At 43.3% G+C, this 17,249-nt stretch overlaps 1 protein-coding gene across 1 annotated transcript in view; it reads left to right on the forward strand.

Annotated features, from left to right (window-relative positions):
• LOC109898761 (protein unc-13 homolog A) overlaps positions 1–17,249 on the forward strand; it is an 82,877-nt gene that overhangs the window by 10,598 nt on the left and 55,030 nt on the right. Inside the window, exons 2-4 of the mRNA XM_031832851.1 lie at positions 4,774–4,803; positions 4,894–4,993; positions 12,564–12,681. Coding sequence (XP_031688711.1) covers positions 4,774–4,803; positions 4,894–4,993; positions 12,564–12,681 — 248 coding nt within the window. The remainder of the gene's footprint in view (positions 1–4,773; positions 4,804–4,893; positions 4,994–12,563; positions 12,682–17,249) is intronic.

Here is a 17,249-nt window from a genome sequence, read left to right on the forward strand (position 1 = left end):
AGTTAGATAGAATGAGATGATATGGTGGGATTAATACATTATGTTGTCTCATTCCTGCCTCCTTCTGTTTCTTCATAACTGAGAATTCCTCCAACATTATAGAATTCCTGCAGGTTACAGGTTTGAATTATATTGCTGTTGCTTGCTCTTGGTACAAATACAACTGCTCTGAAGTATGAGGTGCTTGTAAGCTTTTGATTGGAAAATCTCAGGCAATAATACCTTGGCACTCCTCTGTAGGCCGAGAACGGCATTATTTGCTGCAAAGAGCGAAGAGAATCTGTAATTGCTGTTGTAAGGAAGAGGACACATTTCTGAGGGTTTGGACAAAATGTTGGCTTAGTTTTTTTGTAAACCCTCCTGCCATCACAGCCAATATGCTTTAGCATATTAGCACCTCCAATTCGCTACAATTCTTTTTAGTGGTGGAGGTGTTGCGTGGCACTGCTCTGCTCCTCCCTCGCTTGGCTGCACAGAGAGATTAATGGAGCACAAGAACCACATGGCAGGAGGAGAGAGTGGGAGTGAGTGAGTGAGTGAGTGAGTGAGTGAGTGAGTGAGTGAGTGAGTGAGTGAGTGAGTGAGTGAGTGAGTGAGTGAGTGAGAGAGAGAGAGAGAGAGAGAGAGAGAGAGAGAGAGAGAGAGAGAGAGAGAGAGAGAGAGAGAGAGAGAGAGAGAGAGAGAGAGAGAGAGAGAGAGAGAGAGAGAGAGAGAGAGAGAGAGAGAGAGAGAGAGAGAGAGAGAGAGAGAGAGAGAGAGAGAGAGAGAGAGAGAGAGAGAGAGAGAGAGAGAGAGAGAGAGAGAGAGAGAGAGAAGAGAGAGAGAGAGAGAGAGAGAGAGAGAGAGAGAGAGAGAGAGAGAGAGGAAATACAGGCAGTGAATCAAGGCTAATGATGGGGAAGGCACTGCGTTGGAGGGTGGGTGGGACATGGTTGGCTAAGGCAGAGGTGTTGAGGAATAAACAGCTGAACAGGCTGGCAGAATGACTGAGTAGAATCCTGGGGGGGATAACAATGGAGTTCAACGAGACTTAGCTCTGAAGTTGGTTAAGTGCATTCTCTAACTCCGAGCGAATGGTCTGGGGTCCGCAACATAATTATAATTTGTACACTGCAAATTGTCCACAACTAAGCCTAAAAAGAGATTGTATTTGAAAATAACACTAATTTCATACCTTCATTACATTGACCCACAATCACATCTTTTGTGTGTGTGGGGGAATACAGATGTCCTAAAAACTTTGTAAAATGGCGCTGCCTGTTAACGACCCCTGGTCTAACTCCTCCCCCCCTGCACACTGTTAACGACCCCTGGTCTAACTCCTCCCCCCCTGCACACTGTTAACGACCCCTGGTCGAACTCCTCCCCCCCTGCACACTGTTAACGACCCCTGGTCTAACTCCTCCCCCCCTGCACACTGTTAACGACCCCTGGTCTAACTCCTCCCCCCCTGCACACTGTTAACGACCCCTGGTCTAACTCCTCCCCCCCTGCACACTAGCAGGTTGGATTGATATTCAGATTAAACAAACATCATCCTCAGCTTCTGTTGAGATGAGCTATTTTAAGTACATCAACTATTGTCATGATGCTTTTTTAAAACCTTTATTTAACTAGGCAAGTCAGTTAAGAACAAATTCTTATTTTCAATGACGGCCTAGGAACAGTGGGTTAACTGCCTTGTTCAGGGGCAGAACTACAGATTTTTCCCTTGTCAGCTCGGGGATTCAATCTTGCAACCTTTCGGTTACAACTAAAATCTTAATTGGCTTCATAATTATGATATGGATTATTCATACAGGTGAGAGGGCTCCAGTTGAACCCATAATTATAGAAAATGGGTTAGTAGATATTCAGCACTCTCCGCACCTGCGCTGCTTGCGGGCATCAGTGTCACTTTCCACTGTGCCCTCAGATAAAATCCTTTGAGGTTAATTTAGCCAACTCTGGGATTCCAAATGGACCACTTTCCTTCTTTTCCTTTTCTTAACTGCAGCTTTTGGAGATGAAGTGAAAGGAGGCGAGCAGTGGGGATTAGATGGAAACCTTTGAATATTAATGCCCTGAACATGGGGGTGCTTGGCATCTGCAGGGCAGGCGGGTGGGCGCGGGATGAATTAATAATGAATGGGCCAGTTGACGTCAGAGTGCGTGATTAAAAAAAGTCCTGGTTGCCTAAAGTGAGCCCATAAGAGATGATAGTGGCAACTTTACCTTAACACAGGGTTTCCTAACCCCCCCCCCCCCCCCCAGTTGGTTATTTGAATCAGCTGTGTAGTTCCAGGGTCAAAAAATAAAACGCTTACCAGGGGGGGCTCCAGAACCGAGTTTGGGAAACCCTGCCTTAACAGACCTCCTTCCATTGTGTCATACAGCCGCACTGTCGGCCTCACTGCCCCCTCCATCCTACCTGTGACTACCTGTGAGTGCACACTAGGGGTGTAGTGTTGCCGGAGCAAGGAGGAGCGGCGCTCCCTCACTTCTTTCAATTTGAGAATTCACGGATCTGGTAAAACTATTTCTGGAAGATTCATTCTGATGAAGTTTTAATAAATTATATTTAATTACCACTAAAATTCCATTTTTATTTTATATTTATTTTTATTTCACCTTTATTTAACCAGGTAGTCTAGTTGAGAACAAGTTCTCATTTACAACTGCGACCTGGCCAAGATAAAGCGATAGAATGACAAACCAAATAAATATGTATAGCAGCCTAGAGGTAGGTAAATTATGGTTTCTTCTGTCTTTTGTCTGGCAGTGGCGAGAATGATGATGAACTATAAGCTACATGTGTGCACTGCGAAGACTTGTCGGAGGCTTGATCACTTTGGCAAATCAGAATGTTGAAAATAAATTCTCTGTGCGTCTGCCTTGATGTTCATAAAACTCCCCGAACCCACTCTTGCAAAGTGGAACCCAGAACGATGTGACCACTTGGCTACGGTGACACTGTTCTGCCGAGGACAGCCAAACTAGAGTGTCCACCTAAAAGCCCAAGGAGACTGACCCTCTCTTGAAGTTGCTGTAGCCCTAGTTGGGATATTTAGCCTACATTGGCTATTGGTTGAGACGCCAGGCTTGTTCTAACTTGGTATGTCAGGGTAGGAAATTGGAAATGTGAAATAGGCCAAGTTGGAGGTAATAATGCATTTAGGTTGTAGTTTATTGAGATGCACGAATACACTACACCAAAACTTGACTTTATGGCTGTTTTAATACTTCCTTCAATTCTTTGCAGTAATTAGGTTCACTACTTTGTCAGTTGATTTGGTAGCATGTTTAAGCTATGCTAATAAATGATATGAATTAATAGTTCACCTCTCTGTTTTCTTTTATTCTGTAATGGGGTATATTGTAGCCATGTGTTCAAGCTAATCAAATAAAAGTTTATTTACAATACAGAGTGTTAGCTACAGCAATAAAGCTGTCCTCACAAACAGTGAAATGATACTAAGATATATGTATTTGTATTTACATTAGGCTATAGCCTACAAATAGCTAGCTGTACCACATAGTCGTATGTCTATTAGGCTATAGGCCCACCTCAAATTATTGTTGTTTGTTCCTGAACTGACCGAATGGCAGAGCTATCCTTAAGCTGTCCTTCAGCACCACACATTTGTTCAACGTCATTGCATGATCCTGGCGCTGTCCTTTCAGCACCCCGAATGACTCTCCAATTGCTTAAAATGACATCTCATCAAGATCTGTTGCCTACGCTTAATAGGCCCACTCATCACTTATTATTATTATTACAAATAGAAGATTATCACTTCTCACAATGGTGCTAGTTTAGTAAAGTTAGATCAAAGGTGAATCAATGTCTCGCAAGATCACATTAAGATTCATTAGTATTTTAAACAATAGAACCAAATATAATAGCATAGCATAGTAGGCCTATAACGTTACTGTTACACCAAAAACACCTCCTTATTTCTAACAAGATTTTAAGATGGTTAGCTAAAGCAGAATAGTCCATGTCTGGGCATAGGCAGACGTTGCAATTGGAGGATGCATGTTATGTTTATTCTATAATGATAGGCTATTCGCTAGGCTACAAACTTTGATGACGTCATTTAAAAAACAGTTTTGCCCTCAGTCACATAAAAAAAATAGAACACTACCCCACTGGTGCACACACGCACCTCTCTGAACCACTCTCGCCTGAGCATAATGCTGAGATCCTTCCACATCTGTTGACTAATGCAGGCTTTGATATTGAGATCCAGGCATTCTGCCATCAGAGGGAGTGCATTCCACTTCTCCTCCTATGAAATGCCAGGGTCTTGTCAATCACTCACAAACCCCACATGTGCTGATTTGCATATGCTGATTATATGCATATTGCATATTGGGCTCCCGAGTGGCACAGCGGTCTAAGGCACTGCATCTCAGTGCTAGAGGCGTCACTACAGACCCGAGTTCGATTCCAGGCTGTATTACAACCGGCCGTGATTGGGAGTCCCATAGGACGGCGCACAGCGTCGTCCGGATTAGGGCTTGGCCAGGGTAGGCCGTCATTGTAAATCAGAAGTTGTTCTTAACTGACTTGCCTAGTTAAAAATTAAAAAGACATGAAAAAATTATAAATACAAATCTAAATCACAAAGTGACGCTGTCTTATGCAGAAAACCTTTTCAGTCCAGAGAGATGTGGGTTATTAATAGGTTTGTTTTTAGAAACCTGAATTTCTAGATTGATTGACCCATTGATCTCATTTTGTTTAACACATTACGGTATGGCTCATGCTTTGTTTCTCTCGTTTTGCAGTGAAGAAAGCCAAACTCGATGGGGCCCAAGGTGAGTCAAGACATGTTTGACTTAGCATTTAAAGTCTTATAAACACTGGTTTGTTTTACAATAAGACTGATATTCCTTGATGTTCCACAGAGAAATTTAACACCTACGTGACGCTGAAAGTGCAGAACGTCAAGAGCACCACCATCACTGTGCGTGGTGCCCAGCCATGCTGGGAGCAGGACTTCATGTTGTGAGTCTTCTTCTTCCTTTTATCCTTCTTTCTTCTCATTTTCCTCCTCATCTTCCTTGGCTCTCCCCCTCTTTGTCTTTAGTCCTCATCTTCTCTCTCTCTCTCTCTCTCTCCCTCCCTGACCCAGTCGGCTCTATACGCTTCCTTCCTGCTAGAATTCACATATTTTTTCCTTGTATGAAATAATACTGGTCTCCTCCACTCTGCCTTATTGACCTCACCTTTTCCCTTCAGACAGCTCTCTGTGTCTCAGTGACTCACATCCACCACAGGATGAATAATATTGTCTCTCCGTTCTATTGGATTATAACTGGTTGCTCTCATGGCATATACAGTGCCTTCAGAAAGTATTCACACCCCTTGACTTACAAAGTGGTATTAAAATGGATTTAATTGTCATTGTCAACAATCTACCCAAAATACTCTGTAATGTCAAGAAAAATTCTAACATTTGTAAAAAATTAAAAATGAAACACTAATATATCTTTATTAGATAAGTATTCAACCCCCTGAGTCAATACATGTTAAAATCCCCTTTGGTAGCGATTACAGATTACTGCTTCATCGCTTCTTTTTCACAGAATCATGGCTCTCTCCGGATATACTGTCCACGTCCGTACAGCCAGCTGGGTTCACAGTACATTGCGCAGACAGGAATGAAGAACTCTCCGGGAAGAAGAAGAGCGGTAGTGTATGTTTCATGATTAACAACTCATGGTGTGATTGTGATAACGTACAGTAATTCAAGTCCTTTTGTTCACCCGACCTAGAATACCTCACAATCAAATGTCGACCGCATAAACCTCCCAAGAGAATTATCTTCGGTTATAGTCCCAGCCGTGTATATTCCCCCTCAAGCCGATACCATGACGGCTCTCAAGGAACTACACTGGACTTTATGCAAACTGGAAACCACATATCCTGAGGCCGCATTTATTGTAACTGGGGAATTTAACAAAGCAAATTTGAGGAAAACGTTCCCGAAGTTCTACCAACACATTGACTGTAGTACTCGGGAAAACAATCGACCACTGCTATTATTTCTTCCAGGATGTCTACAAGGCCCTCCCCCGCCCTCCCTTCGGCAAATCAGATCATGATTTGCTCCTTCCTTCCTATAGGCAGAAACTCAAACAGGAAGTACCCGTGCTAAGGTCTATTCAACGCTTCAAGATTGCTTTTTATTACTCAAGCTGGGATATGTTCTGGGTAGCCTTGGATAACAACATTGATGTATACACGGACACAGTGACGGAGTTGGCAAGGTGACTTGGCAAGGTGACTGGGAATATAGTTGAATACAAACAGTGTAGTTATTCCCTCCGTAAGGCAATCAAACAGGCAAAACGTCAGTACAGAGACAAAGTGGAGTCTCAATTCAACGGCTCAGACACGAGACATATGTGGCAGACAATCGCAGATTACAAAGGAAAAACCAGCCACGTCGCGCACAGCGACGTCTTGCGCTCCCAAACAAACTAAACACCTTCTTTGCCCACTTTGAGGATAACACAGTGACATCGATGCGGCCCACTCCAAAGGACTGTGGACTCTCCTTCTCCGTGGCTGACAGGAGTAAGAAATGTAAGCGTGTTAACCTATGCAAGGCTGCCGGCCCAGACTGCATCCCCAGCCGCGTCTTCAGAACATGCACAGACCCGCTGGCTAGAGTGTTTACGGACATATTCAATCTCTCCCTATCCCAGTCTGCTGTCCCCACTTGCTTCAAGATGTCCACCATTGTTCCTGTACCCAAGAAAGCAAAGGTAACTGAACTAAATGACTATCGCCCAGTAGCACTCACTTGTCACCATGAAGAGCTTTGAGATGCTAGTTAAGGATCATATCACATCTACCTTACCTGACACCCTAGACCCACTACAATCTGCTTACCGCCCCAATAGATCCACAGACGATGCAATTGCCATTGCACTGCACACTGCCCTATCCCACCTGGACAAGAGGAATAGCTATGTAAGAAAAATGTTAATTTACTATAGCTGAGACTTCAACACCATAGTACCCTCCGAGCTCAATGCCAAGCTTGGGGCCCTGGGTCTGAACCCCGCCCTGTACAACTGGGTCCTGGACTTCCTGATGGTGTGTACTCAGCCCCCTCCTTTATTCCCTGTTCACCCATGACTAGGTGGCCACACATGCCTCCAACTTAATCATCAGGTTTTCTGTCGACACAACCATAGTAGACCTGCTTACCAACAAGGACGAGACAGGGAGGAGGTGAGATCCCTGGTGAAGTGGTGCCAGGAAAGTAACCTCTCCCTCAACGTCAACAAAATGAAGGAGTTGATCGTGGACTTCCGGAAAAAGCAGAGGGAGCACGCTTCTAACCATATTGACAGGACCACAGTGGAGAAGGTGGAAAGCTTCAAGTTCCTCAGCGTACACATGAATTTTCGGCGTACACATCACTGACGATCTGAAACGGTCCACCCACACAGACAATGTGGTGAAGAAGGCGCAAGAGCCATTCTTCAACCTCAGGAGGCTGAAGAAATTAGGCTTGGCCCCTAAGACCCTCACAAACTTTTACAGATGCACAATTGAGAGCATCCTGTTGGGCTGTATCACCACAGGGCTCTCCAGAGGGTGGAGTGGTCTGTCCAACGCATCACCGCAGGCACACTGCCTGCCCTCCAGGACACCTACAGCACCCAATGTCACAGGAAGGCCAAAAAGACATCAGCCACACGAGCCATGGGTTGTTCACCTCACTATCATCCAGAAGGCGAGGTCAGTACAAATGCATCAAAGCCGGGACCGAGAGACTAAAAAACAGCTTCTATCTCAAGGCCATCAAACTGTTAAATAGCCATTCCTGGCCGGCTACCACCCAGTTTATTTAACCCTGCGTCTTAGAGGCTGCTGCCCTATAGTATATTCATAGACATGGAATCACTGGTCAGTTTAATAATGAAACACTAGTCACTTTAAATAATATTTACATACTGCTTTACTTATTTGTATATCATACTCATTTGTATATCATATGTATATACTGTGTTCTATTCTACTGTATTTTTAGTCAATGCCACTCCAACATGGCTCGTCCTAATATTTATAGATTTCTTAATTCCATTATTTAACTTTTAGATTTGCATGTATTGTTATGAATTGTTAGATATTAATACACTGTTGGAGCTAGGAACACAAGCATTTCGCTACACCCGCAATAACATCTGCTAAATATGTGTATGTGACCAATACAATTTGATTTGAGTATTTCTGGGTAAGTCTCTAATAGGTTTGTGTAGCACATGGGGATGTGTGAAACCTACTCCTCAGCCTGAAGTGTCCCCACTTGCTCCAGCGAATAGCTAGCTTTTTGCACGGCGCCAACTGTTAAGACACCTCAGGAGGGCGGTAATGTGTGCTAGCAAGGCAGAGATGTACTCGCTAAGCAACCAGTGCAACGTCCTTTACATTTATTGCACAATATAATTTTTTTATTTCTTCAAGCTCTGTCAAGTTGGTTGTTGATCATTGCTAGACAAACATTTTAAAGCTCCTTTGTTTTGTTGATGTTGAAGGAGAGGTTATTTTCCTGGCACCACTCCATAGTCAAGCATCACCACCATGCTTGAAAATATGTGTTGTGTTGGATTTGCCCCAAACATAATGCTTTGTATTTGGTGTATCTTCTTGTCTAAGAAATACTAAAGAAAATAACTGTTCTTTAAAACATAAATCCTTCTTTATTCGAGTTAACTCGGAGCCGTACATGTGTAGTGCATTGAGCTGGGATCTCCTGCTCTCCCACTGCTGTGAGTGGGCTGTGCGTCCCCTAAGTGGTCACGTGGCCTCCCATTCAATCTGAAACAGTATTCACAACATAAAGTGAATTTCTTTTCAAATTTTTTTGCAGTTTTACTTTAATGACATTATTGCAAACATGATGCATGTTCTGTACAGGATTCCTTCTGTTCACTCTTGTGGAGTAACTACAATGTTGATCCATCCTCAGTTTTCTCCTACCACAGCCATTAAACTCTGTAACTGTTTCAATGTCACCATTGACCTCATGGTGAAATCCCTGAGCGATTTTCTTCCTCTCTGGCAACTGAGTGCCTGTATCTCAAAGAAATAGTGAATGAAGCTAATTGTATCCTCTATTGCTCTTTCTACCACGATATACGCTTGCTCTTATTCCAGAAAGCACACCAGATATACTCTAGCATTATGTGGCTGAGCGATGAAGAGAAACTGAAATGTTTTTTTGTCCATTGTGCATTTCCGTTTGCATAATATTTAGATAAAGCCTGGAATAAAAGAAAAAGGGCTACCTATAATTAAATTATACAAATATTTAGCTTAGATTGTGTATAGGCTTGTTTCCCACAATAATCTTCTATTTGTGCCAGACTGGGTTCAAATGCCTTATGTTTCATTTTTCTGTATTTGTTTATCTGTATATGTTATTTATTTATGTATGTATTAATGCATGTATGTATGTACGTATGTACAGTGGGGAGAACAAGTATTTGATACACTGTCGATTTTGCAGGTTTTCCTACTTACAAAGCATGTAGAGGTCTGTAATTTTTATCATAGGTACACTTCAACTGTGAGAGACGGAATTTAAAACAAAAATCCAGAAAATCACATTGTAGGATTTTTAAGTAATTAATTAGCATTTTATTGCATGACATAAGTATTTGATCACCAACCAACCAGTAAGAATTCCGGCTCTCACAGACCTGTTAGTCTTTCTTTAAGAAGCCTTCCTGTTCTCCACTCATTACCTGTATTAACTGCACCTTGTTTGAACTTGTTACCTGTATAAAAGACACCTGTCCACACACTCAATCAAACAGACTCCAACCTCTCCACAATGGCCAAGATCAGGGACCTGTGTAAGGACATCAGGGATAAAATTGTAGACCTGCACAAGGCTGGGATGGGCTACAGGACAATAGGCAAGCAGCCTGGTGAGAAGGCAACAACTGTTGGCACAATTATTTAAAAAATGGTAGAAGTTCAAGATGACGGTCAATCACCCTCGGTCTGGGGCTCCATGCAAGATCTCACCTCATGGGGCATCAATGATCATGAGGAAGGTGAGGGATCAGCCCAGAACTACACGGCAGGACCTGGTCAATGACCTGAAGAGAGCTGGGACCACAGTCTCAAAGAAAACCATTAGTAACACACTACGCCGTCATGGATTCAAATTCTGCAGCGCACGCAAGGTCCCCCTGCTCAAGCCAGCGCATGTCCAGGCCCGTCTGAAGTTTGCCAATGACCATCTGGATGATCCAGAGGAGGAATGGGAGACGGTCATGTGGTCTGATGAGACAAAAATAGAGCTTTTTGGTCTAAACTCCACTCGCCGTGTTTGGAGGAAGAAGAAGGATGAGTACAACCCCAAGAACACCATCCTAACCGCATGGAGGTGGAAACATCATTCTTTGGGGATGCTTTTCTGCAAAGGGGACAGGACGACTGCACCGTATTGAGGGGAGGATGGATGAGGCCATGTATCGCGAGATCTTGGCCAACAACCTCCGTCCCTCAGTAAGAGCATTGAAGATGGGTCGTGGCTGGGTCTTCCAGCATGAAACACACAGCCATGGCAAATAAGGAGTGGCTCCGTAAGAAGCATCTCAAGGTCCTGGAGTGGCCTAGCCAGTCTCCAGAACTGAACCCAATAGAAAATCTTTTGAGGGAGCTGAAAGTCCATATTGCCCAGCGACAGCCCCGAAACCTGAAGGATCTGGAGAAGGTCTGTATGGAGGAGTGGGCCAAAATCCCTGCTGCAGTGTGTGCAAACCTTTTCAAGAACTACAGGAAACATATGATCTCTGTAATTGCAAAGGTTTCTGTACCAAATATTAAGTTATGTTTTTCTGATGTATCAAATACTTATGTCATGCAATAAAATGCAAATTAATTCCTTAAAAATCATACAATGTGATTTTCTGGATTTTTGTTTTAGATTCCGTCTCTCACAACAACCTCTCCCTCAATGTGAGCAAGTCAAGGAAGCTGATCATGAACTACAGGAAAAGGCGGGCTGAACAGGTCCCCATTAATATCGACGGGGCTGTAGTGGAGCGGGTTGAGAGTTTCAAGTTCCTTGGTGTCCACATCACCAATGAACTATCATGGTCCAAACACACCAAGACAGTCGTGAAATGGTCACAACAACACCTTTTCCGCTCAGGAGACTGAAAAGATTTGGCATGGATCCTCAGATCCTCCAAAAGTTCTATAGCTACACCATCGAGAGCATCTTGACAGGTTGCTTCACTGCCTGGTATGGCAATTGATCAGAGGGTAGTGCGTACGGACCAGTACATCACTGGGGCCAAGCTTCCTGCCATCCAGGAAGAGGAAAGCCCCAAAAATTGTCAGAGACTCCAGTCACCCAAGTGATAGACTGTTTACTCTGCTTCCGCACGGTAGGCCACTTCTACCCCCAAGCCATGGTACCGGAGCGCCAAGTCTAGGACGAAAAGGCTCCTTAACAACTTCTACCCCCAAGCCATAAGACTACAGAATTATTAATCAAATGGCCACCCTTTCTTTTTACACTGCTGCTACTTGCTGTTTATTATCTCTGCACAGTCACCCCTACCTACCTGTACCAATTACCTCGACTAACCTGTACCTGCTCTATGGATATAATTATTGTTTGGATAACCTTATTTATTATTATGTATTGATTTTGATGTATTTTTTATTTCATTTTTTATGCGATGCACACTGGCGATTTGACACAAAAATAAAATGTCATTCATTCATATATTCATTTCATTTCATTCATTCATTCATTAATGTAGTGACTGGGTGTGTTGATACACCATCCAAAGTGTAATTAATAACTTCACCATGCCCAAAGGCATATTCAATGTCTGCTTTTTTCCCTCCCATCTATAAATAGGCGCCCTTCTTTACGAAGCATTGGAAAACCTCCCTGTCTTTTGTGGATTCACTGCTCGACTGAGGGACCTTACAGATAGTTGGATGTGTGGTAAAGAGATGAGATAGTAATTCAAAAATTATTTTAAACACTGTTATTGCACACAGAGTGAGTCTATGGAAGTTATAATGTGACTCGTTAAGCACATGTTTACTCCTGAACTTATTTAGGCTTGACATAACAAAGGGGTGCAATACTTATTGACTCAAGACATTTCAGCTTTTAATTTTTAATACATTTGTAAACATTTCTAAAAACTTAATTCCACTTTGACATTATGGGGTATTGTGTGTAGGCTAGTGACACAAAATCTCAACTTAATCAATTTTAAGTTCAGGCTGTAACACCACAAAATATGGAAAAAGTCAAGGGGTGTGAATACTTTCTGAAGGCGCTGTAAAATTCATTTCTTTGTGAGATGGGTTATATCGGTGGGTTATATTGTTTCATTTCCTCATCTCATCACGTCTCTTGTTGTCTCATACTCTTTCTCTATCTCTCTCTCTCTGCCCTGCCATCTTCTCTCATACCTCCTTTCCCTCTCTCAATCCCTCTGTTATGCTTCCTCATTTCTCTCTCTCTCTCTCTCTCTCTCTCTCTCTCTCTCTCTCTCTCTCTCTCTCTCTCTAGTGAGATCAACAGGCTGGATCTGGGGCTGACAGTGGAGGTGTGGAACAAAGGGTTAATCTGGGACACCATGGTGGGCACCTTGTGGATCCCCTTGGAAAACATCCGCCAGTCTGATGAGGTACGGTATGCCCCCCCCTGGCGCCCCCCTCTCGTCCCCCACCACACCTCACCCTCCTGGGTGTACAAGGTGTTTTACAAGCAGCACATCTGAGGCTCAGACACAAGTACATCACAACACTAGACTGATACTGTTTGTTGTCACAGCATTTCAAAGTGTTTAAGGTGGAACACAATTCATATCAGGGATGAAAGGAGTTTAAGGCAGGGCTCCAGACTGAGACCATTTATTCACATTTTGCTACCCTATAACTCGTTTTTTTCCCTCATACCCCATACTGCCAAAGCAAAAACAGGTTTATTTCAATTTTAGCACATTTATTCAAATTAAAAACAGAAATATTAAATCAAATTGTATTGGTCACGTGGTTAGCAGATGTTATTGCGAGTGTAGCAAAATGCTTGTGCTTCTAGTTCAGACAGTGCAGAAATATCTAACAAGTAATATCTAACAATTCCACAACAAATACCTAATACACACAAATCTAAGTAAAGGGATGGAATAAGTACATATAATATGTGCATATAAATATATGGATGAGCAATGACCGAGCGGCCTAGGCAAGATGCAATATCAAATCAAATCAAATCAAATTTATTTATATAGCCCTTCGTACATCAGCTGATATCTCAAAGTGCTGTACAGAAACCCAGCCTAAAACCCCAAACAGCAAGCAATGCAGGTGGAGAAGCACGGTGGCTAGGAAAAACTCCCTAGAAAGGCCAATACCTAGGAAGAAACCTAGAGAGGAACCAGGCTATGTGGGGTGGCCAGTCCTCTTCTGGCTGTGCCGGGTGGAGATTATAACAGAACATGGTCAAGATGTTCAATGTTCATAAATGACCAGCATGGTCGAATAATAATAAGGCAGAACAGTTGAAACTAGAGCAGCAGCACAGTCAGGTGGAAGTTGAAACTGGAGCAGCAGCATGGCCAGGTAGACTGGGGACAGCAAGGAGTCATCATGTCAGGTAGTCCTGGGGCATGGTCCTAGGGCTCAGGTCAGTTGAAACTGGAACAGCAGCATGGCCAGGTGGACTGGGGACAGCAAGGAGTCATCATGTCAGGTAGTCCTGGGGCATGGTCCTAGGGCTCAGGTCCTCCGAGAGAGAGAAAGAAAGAGAGAAGGAGAGAATTAGAGAACGCACACTTAGATTCACACAGGACACCGAATAGGACAGGAGAAGTACTCCAGATATAACAAACTGACCCCAGCCCCCCGACACATAAACTACTGCAGCATAAATACTGGAGGCTGAGACAGGAGGGGTCAGGAGACACTGTGGCCCCATCCGAGGACACCCCCGGACAGGGCCAAACAGGAAGGATATAACCCCACCCACTTTGCCAAAGCACAGCCCCCACACCACTAGAGGGATATCTTCAACCACCAACTTACCATCCTGAGACAAGGCTGAGTATAGCCCACAAAGATCTCCGCCACGGCACAACCCAAGGGGGGGGGGGGGGGCGCCAACCCAGACAGGATGACCACAACAGTGAATCAACCCACTCAGGTGACGCACCCCCTCCAGGGACAGCATGAGAGAGCCCCAGCAAGCCAGTGACTCAGCCCCTGTAATAGGGTTAGAGGCAGAGAATCCCAGTGGAAAGAGGGGAACCGGCCAGGCAGAGACAGCAAGGGCGGTTCGTTGCTCCAGAGCCTTTCCGTTCACCTTCCCACTCCTGGGCCAGACTACACTCAATCATATGACCCACTGAAGAGATGAGTCTTCAGTAAAGACTTAAAGGTTGAGACCGAGTTTGCGTCTCTGACATGGGTAGGCAGACCGTTCCATAAAAATGGAGCTCTATAGGAGAAAGCCCTGCCTCCAGCTGTTTGCTTAGAAATTCTAGGGACAATTAGGAGGCCTGCGTCTTGTGACCGTAGCGTACGTATAGGTATGTACGGCAGGACCAAATCAGAGAGATATGTAGGAGCAAGCCCATGTAATGCTTTGTAGGTTAGCAGTAAAACCTTGAAATCAGCCCTTGCTTTGACAGGAAGCCAGTGTAGAGAGGCTAGCACTGGAGTAATATGATCAAATTTTTTGGTTCTAGTCAGGATTCTAGCAGCCGTATTTAGCACTAACTGAAGTTTATTTAGTGCTTTATCCGGGTAGCCGGAAAATAGAGCATTGCAGTAGTCTAACCTAGAAGTGACAAAAGCATGGATTAATTTTTCTGCATCATTTTTGGACAGAAAGTTTCTGATTTTTGCAATGTTACGTAGATGGAAAAAAGCTGTCCTCGAAATGGTCTTGATATGTTCTTCAAAAGAGAGATCAGGGTCCAGAGTAACGCCGAGGTCCTTCACAGTTTTATTTGAGACGACTGTACAACCATTAAGATTAATTGTCAGATTCCACAGAAGATCTCTTTGTTTCTTGGGACCTAGAACAAGCATCTCTGTTTTGTCCGAGTTTAATAGTAGAAAGTTTGCAGCCATCCACTTCCTTATGTCTGAAACACATGCTTCTAGCGAGGGCAATTTTGGGGCTTCACCATGTTTCATTGAAATGTACAGCTGTGTGTCATCCGCATAGCAGTGAAAGTTTACATTATGTTTTCGAATAACATAGATGGTATAAAATATACTATACATATCGGATGAGTAATGCAAGATATGTAAACATCATTATAGTGGCTAGTGATCCATTTGTTAGAGTAGACAATGATTTCAAGTCTGTATGTAGGCAGCAGCCTCTCTGTGTCATTGATGGCTGTTTAACAGTCTGATAGCCTTGAGATAGAAGCAATTTTTCAGTCCCTGCTTTGATGCACCTGTACTGACCTCGCCTTCTGGATGATAGCGGGGGGAGCCTTCCTGTGACATCGGGTGCTGTAGGTGTCCTGTAGGGCAGGTAGTTTGCCCCCGGTGATGTATTGTGCAGACCGCACCACTCTCCTGGAGAGCTCTGCGGTTGAGGGAGGCGCAGTTGCCGTACCAGGCGGTGATACAGCCCGACAGGATGCTCTCAATTGTGCATCTGTAAAAGTTTGTGAGGGTTTTAGAGCAGTAAAAATAATTGTTTTGTCATACCTGTGGTATACTACGGCTGATATACCATGGCTGTCAGCCATGCACGTAAAGGTGAAGGCAAATTCATCCCTATTGTCATGACGTTACCCTCTTTGGGTACAGCGAGCACCATCCCCCGCTCTCTGCTTCTACAACCAGACTGCTGTGGTCAGAGTGAGGTCGTAAATTCCTAGGGAAGTCCCTGCCACATGGCCACACAGTATAGATATAGAGTGAAGTTTCATAGAGAACAAAGGAATTTCTTCCACCTCACAGAACTTGAAGTCCTGACAACGTTTACGTTCCGGAGAAGGTATTTGGTCCGTTTGTTACAACTTGGGGAAGCTCATGGGAGACGGTGCGGCCACATTACCGTAACGCTGTTTATATAGTAGCCTCAGATATGAGGTTTACATCTAATTGTTGTATAAGATGAATGAGTGAGGATGATACTGTTTGTAAAATTGTGTAATGTGATTTTGGACTGTTTAATGAAGGAAACTCCAATTACCTTTTGAGTTGAACTAAATCAGAGGACCGCCCATGAGCCCAGTTAGGGTCAGGCATCCTGGGACAGACCCTTTTCTGCAATTCCGAATAAAACCAAACTTTGAGATATTCTCAACCAGACCATGTTTCTTTCAATCACGGGAGGACAAAGGTTGCAGACCATTGCTGAATCTTTTAACCATACCACGTGGTTAAACTCTTAGACTATCTATACCGACAGAATAAGAACAAGTCTTTGATATTAATTACTAGTCTGCAGCTAGGAATTCGGTATCATTGAACGCGAAGAACGACAACCGCCAAAACATCTATTCTACAACAACATGAATGAATGTCACTTTGAACTATCCACTATAACTACGACAGAGAGAGAGAGAGACGGACAATTCTACAAAAGAAACAAACTTTTCAATAGCGATTAAGACGACACACTGAGCGTAAATATATATATTGATTGCAATTGTTCCCGAATGAGTGAGCGTTCATGTGTAAAGGATTAGCATTTCAAATGTTATAATTATTAACTCTGGAGTGACTTCTTAGTCAACCCCCACTTCCCTTTTGTCTAACAAGCCACCATGCCGGTTTAGCCCACTAGGGGCACATTCTCCTATCATTTCTTGTAACCATATTTACTTTGTTGTTTTGTTTATGCATTTCTGTGAATTACATAGTTAGTAATAAATAAAGGATTTAAGACAATTGATGTATGGATGACTCATAGTGAAGACTGGGTTCATGCAGATAATCAGCAATTTACGACGTTTGGAATGAAACGTGAGGTAAAATAAATAATGAATTAATCAGAAGACTATTGATCAGATATGAAAATATCTGAAAGGTTATATTGGGAAATTATAACTTTGTAATCTGAATATTTTTCTTGGTGCCCCGACTAATTACAGAGAATCTTTGATAAAAACTAAGTCTTCAATTGAATGATAGTAAAGACACGACACTATTGAATTTTTTTTTGAAAATTATGGAGACCTATTATGACAGTAAATTAAAAGCCTAATTGTCAACCCAGAATTCA

This window comes from Oncorhynchus kisutch, linkage group LG10 (assembly GCF_002021735.2).
Source record: "Oncorhynchus kisutch isolate 150728-3 linkage group LG10, Okis_V2, whole genome shotgun sequence".
In the NCBI taxonomy this organism is placed as follows: domain Eukaryota; kingdom Metazoa; phylum Chordata; class Actinopteri; order Salmoniformes; family Salmonidae; genus Oncorhynchus; species Oncorhynchus kisutch.